We start from the raw sequence: 3,262 nt of genomic DNA on the forward strand, positions 1-3,262 counted from the left end.
TATAATGATTTTCTTCAAAGCAGATTTTTCCACCAGTCGGAAGAGTTGCTTCTTCATAAGTCGGAAGTGCTAAAAGAATAATGATATAAAAAACAATATAAATTATGTATTTTTAAGTCAAGAGAGTGGGTTGTATGTATTGTAAGGAATAGCTGTAAGGAATAGTTGAACACATATATGGACACAATGGTGTGTACAACTACCGTGACATTAGAGTAAAAGACTTTAACTGAATAAGAACTGGAGACAAAGAAAAAATATGAATACTCCAAGTAAATTTTTTTATCGAGTTGGTATATCCTACATCTAAATCATTATATGTGGTTTAATACATTTCTCCTAAACTATTGTATATGTATTACATGTTTCAAACTTACCAGAATTCGTAGTGTTAACATCACTATTTATGAAGGTTTCGTTACGTTGACTCTCGTCTTGTATTTTAGTGTTCATTTCACTAGACGTCATTACGGATTTTTGAAGTATTTCATTTTTCTGTGGTACTTGCTCAATAATGACTGGTGCACAAATGACATGATCAACGCGAACACCCTTAAGTTTTGCTTGTACTAAAATTTCGTAAGCAATTTCTAGTATACTACAACCAAAGCTGTTACTTGGTGGTGTGGCAGGAACTTGCAGTTCATAATTGAATAATTTTTTACAGTTGCGTTGTACTCCGACAGATTTTATAGCGCTTAACGGAATCCGTTCTCTTTTCGTTATCCTTAAAGGTTTCTGACTATAATAAAATACAATCATACAAAGTGTAACATGTATTTCCTCGACAGGTATATGACTGTCATTTGTAACCAACAACGAAATGGGTATTTGCTGTCCAGGCACAAAACCACTCTGTAACAGATCTAAGTCCAATTGCAATGGTGCCGATTTATTTGGCCAACTGCTTACTGTCTTCTGTGCAGAAGTGTGCACTGGTTGCTTTATAAGACAAAAAAATATATCAAATATATGTTATTAACTTCATTTGATTTAAATTTACCAACAGCAAATTTGGTTCGTAATTAAGTTCTTTTATTGTTAATACGGTAAAGTCCTTTGTGAATACCAGATCAGATTTCCACGAACGTGTAAGTATCACTTGCACTACATATCTGATATGCCCAAAACGACCCACAAAAGAGGTGGGACAATGTGGCGGAATATGGCAATCGAAACTGTAAATATGTTTACCTGGTTCTATTGTGACTTCGGATTGTCCTGATACAAGTATATATGAAAAAATTCAATAAATTTTAAAGTTCTTAATATATGCTACTTCATACTTGCCTTTATCGGTACCTAAAATACATATTGATTTTGCTAAGTAATCCTCACGTCCCGTATAATATGTGCTGGGTATATATGTCGTTTTTCCTTTACTATCCGTGCTCGATGAACTTGTTTTTTCTGACCATTTTATGTTAGCAAAGCCAGCAATTTTAACTACCACAGCTTTAAAATACATGCAAATTTCATGTTATTAAATATTTTCATTACTTTTTCAAGATATTAAAGCACCTTTGATTTTTTTCGGCTTATCTGCATTGAGTATTACTTTACCCTTAAGAATTTGGTCAGCGAAATATGTGTCTGAAGAACTATTATCGAACTCTATTACACAAGATACTACCATATTGTTAATATTTTATTTTATGCTATCCCTTCCTCAATATAAAAAATATTTGTGCTAAATACAAAAAACGTACGCACCTCTGTTGACCTGTAAGCAGACTAACTTGTCAGCACTAAGTAATTTGAATAGTTGCAAAAATGTTGATTTTTACACAAAATATATGTTTTGATATTTATAATCGTTATCGGTTACTCGTGTTGATAAGAATAACATATCCTCACAATTGTACGGATATGTAAACCTTCACACACCCTACATCGTATTTCTTAATAACAGTCGCTTTTTTTAACCACAGCAACGACGAGAGTAACTCTTCTATTTGGTATTAAAAAATTGCATTGTATATTATAACAAGCTCAGTCTATAGAGAATCTATAAAACTACAGTTTTTATATTATAATAGATAACTCTTACTTAGTTTCTATTTTTGAGATTAGACTACACCATATATGTTGCTACTTATTACTTCCAAAATATGTATCTTAAGGATAAGACAAACGTTACTTTATTAATGTAATTTACGATTTAAAATCGTACCGCAACGGTACTGCACTCAAAACAATTCATCACTTGGTACACGCCTGTCATACCTTGTGATCAAAAAAGAACGAGAATTTTAATTTTTTGAATTCCCGTGCTTATCTAATCGGTAATTTTTTTATTTTCACGCTAGCAACACTATTATACACATTCTGTCAAAGTCTAACGCATATCGTACGATTAGTTTTTGTTTGGCATCTATACAAAGAGAGTGTATATGTGTATAATAGTGTGTATAATAGTGTTGCTAGTGTGAAAATAAAAAAATTTACCGATTGGATAAACGCGGGATTTTACGGACCCGATGCACACCGGTACGAAAATTGACAATGGGTAAGAATAAAAATCTCATCCGTATTTTTTCAGGAATAATATTGTTACAAATATAAGCTATGCAACAATAAAAGAACGGTTTTATTCTACTCTATTCTAACACAGAACACACCACAATGTATTAAAATCACAATTACAATTTAACATACTTTTATTTATATATAAAAAATTCATTAAAAATAATGCCAATATAAAGCACAAAGAACATTGACAGTACCGTACCGTATTTATGTTAGCTTGATTATACCGTTACCGTCGAGTATGTGAAACGTTTTTGTTTCAACACACCTTTGCTCAATAATAATAATGTAATTAAATAGTAACCATTTTATTCTGATTTGATTACGATGACTAATGACTAATCGTCAAAGCTCTGAATTTGATAACTGTCAAATTCACTTTCTTTCCTGATAACATAATTGGAAAAAACTATGTGCTTATTAAACAATAATTGTTCTCAATCTCTTATTCGAAACCACCTTAAAATATATCTATAAAGGTATTCAACCTTTTATTAAATCTTTAAAATCTTCTTAAATCTTTAAACCTCGAAAATGCAAAACGTATATATTTACCAAAACCGTCACCTTAATTATCTGGTTAAATACTTCAGTTTAAATAGAAATTATCGTGTTATATCAACTTATAAATAAGTCTTAATTTAAGCGACAACATATCTATGAGTGTATATATTATAGTCAGTATATTATAGTTATATTAAATATTATTATATCATATTTATATTATTATAAT

At 30.6% G+C, this 3,262-nt stretch overlaps 1 protein-coding gene across 1 annotated transcript; it reads right to left on the reverse strand.

The window, feature by feature from the left end:
• Window positions 1-4: 4 nt before the first annotated feature.
• On the reverse strand, window positions 5-1,718 carry LOC119675799 (arrestin domain-containing protein 17-like; the record flags this gene model as incomplete). The annotated part of the gene is made up of 5 exons (XM_038087011.1): window positions 1,522-1,718; window positions 1,291-1,455; window positions 1,004-1,221; window positions 378-942; window positions 5-69 (listed from the first exon to the last, which is right to left on the reverse strand). Coding segments are annotated over exons 1-5 (1,128 nt in total), but the record flags the coding sequence as incomplete, so codon positions are not given.
• Between the last annotated feature and the right edge of the window lie 1,544 nt (window positions 1,719-3,262).

This window comes from Teleopsis dalmanni, chromosome 2, assembly GCF_002237135.1.
Source record: "Teleopsis dalmanni isolate 2A chromosome 2, ASM223713v2, whole genome shotgun sequence".
Classification (NCBI taxonomy): Eukaryota; Metazoa; Arthropoda; class Insecta; order Diptera; family Diopsidae; genus Teleopsis; species Teleopsis dalmanni.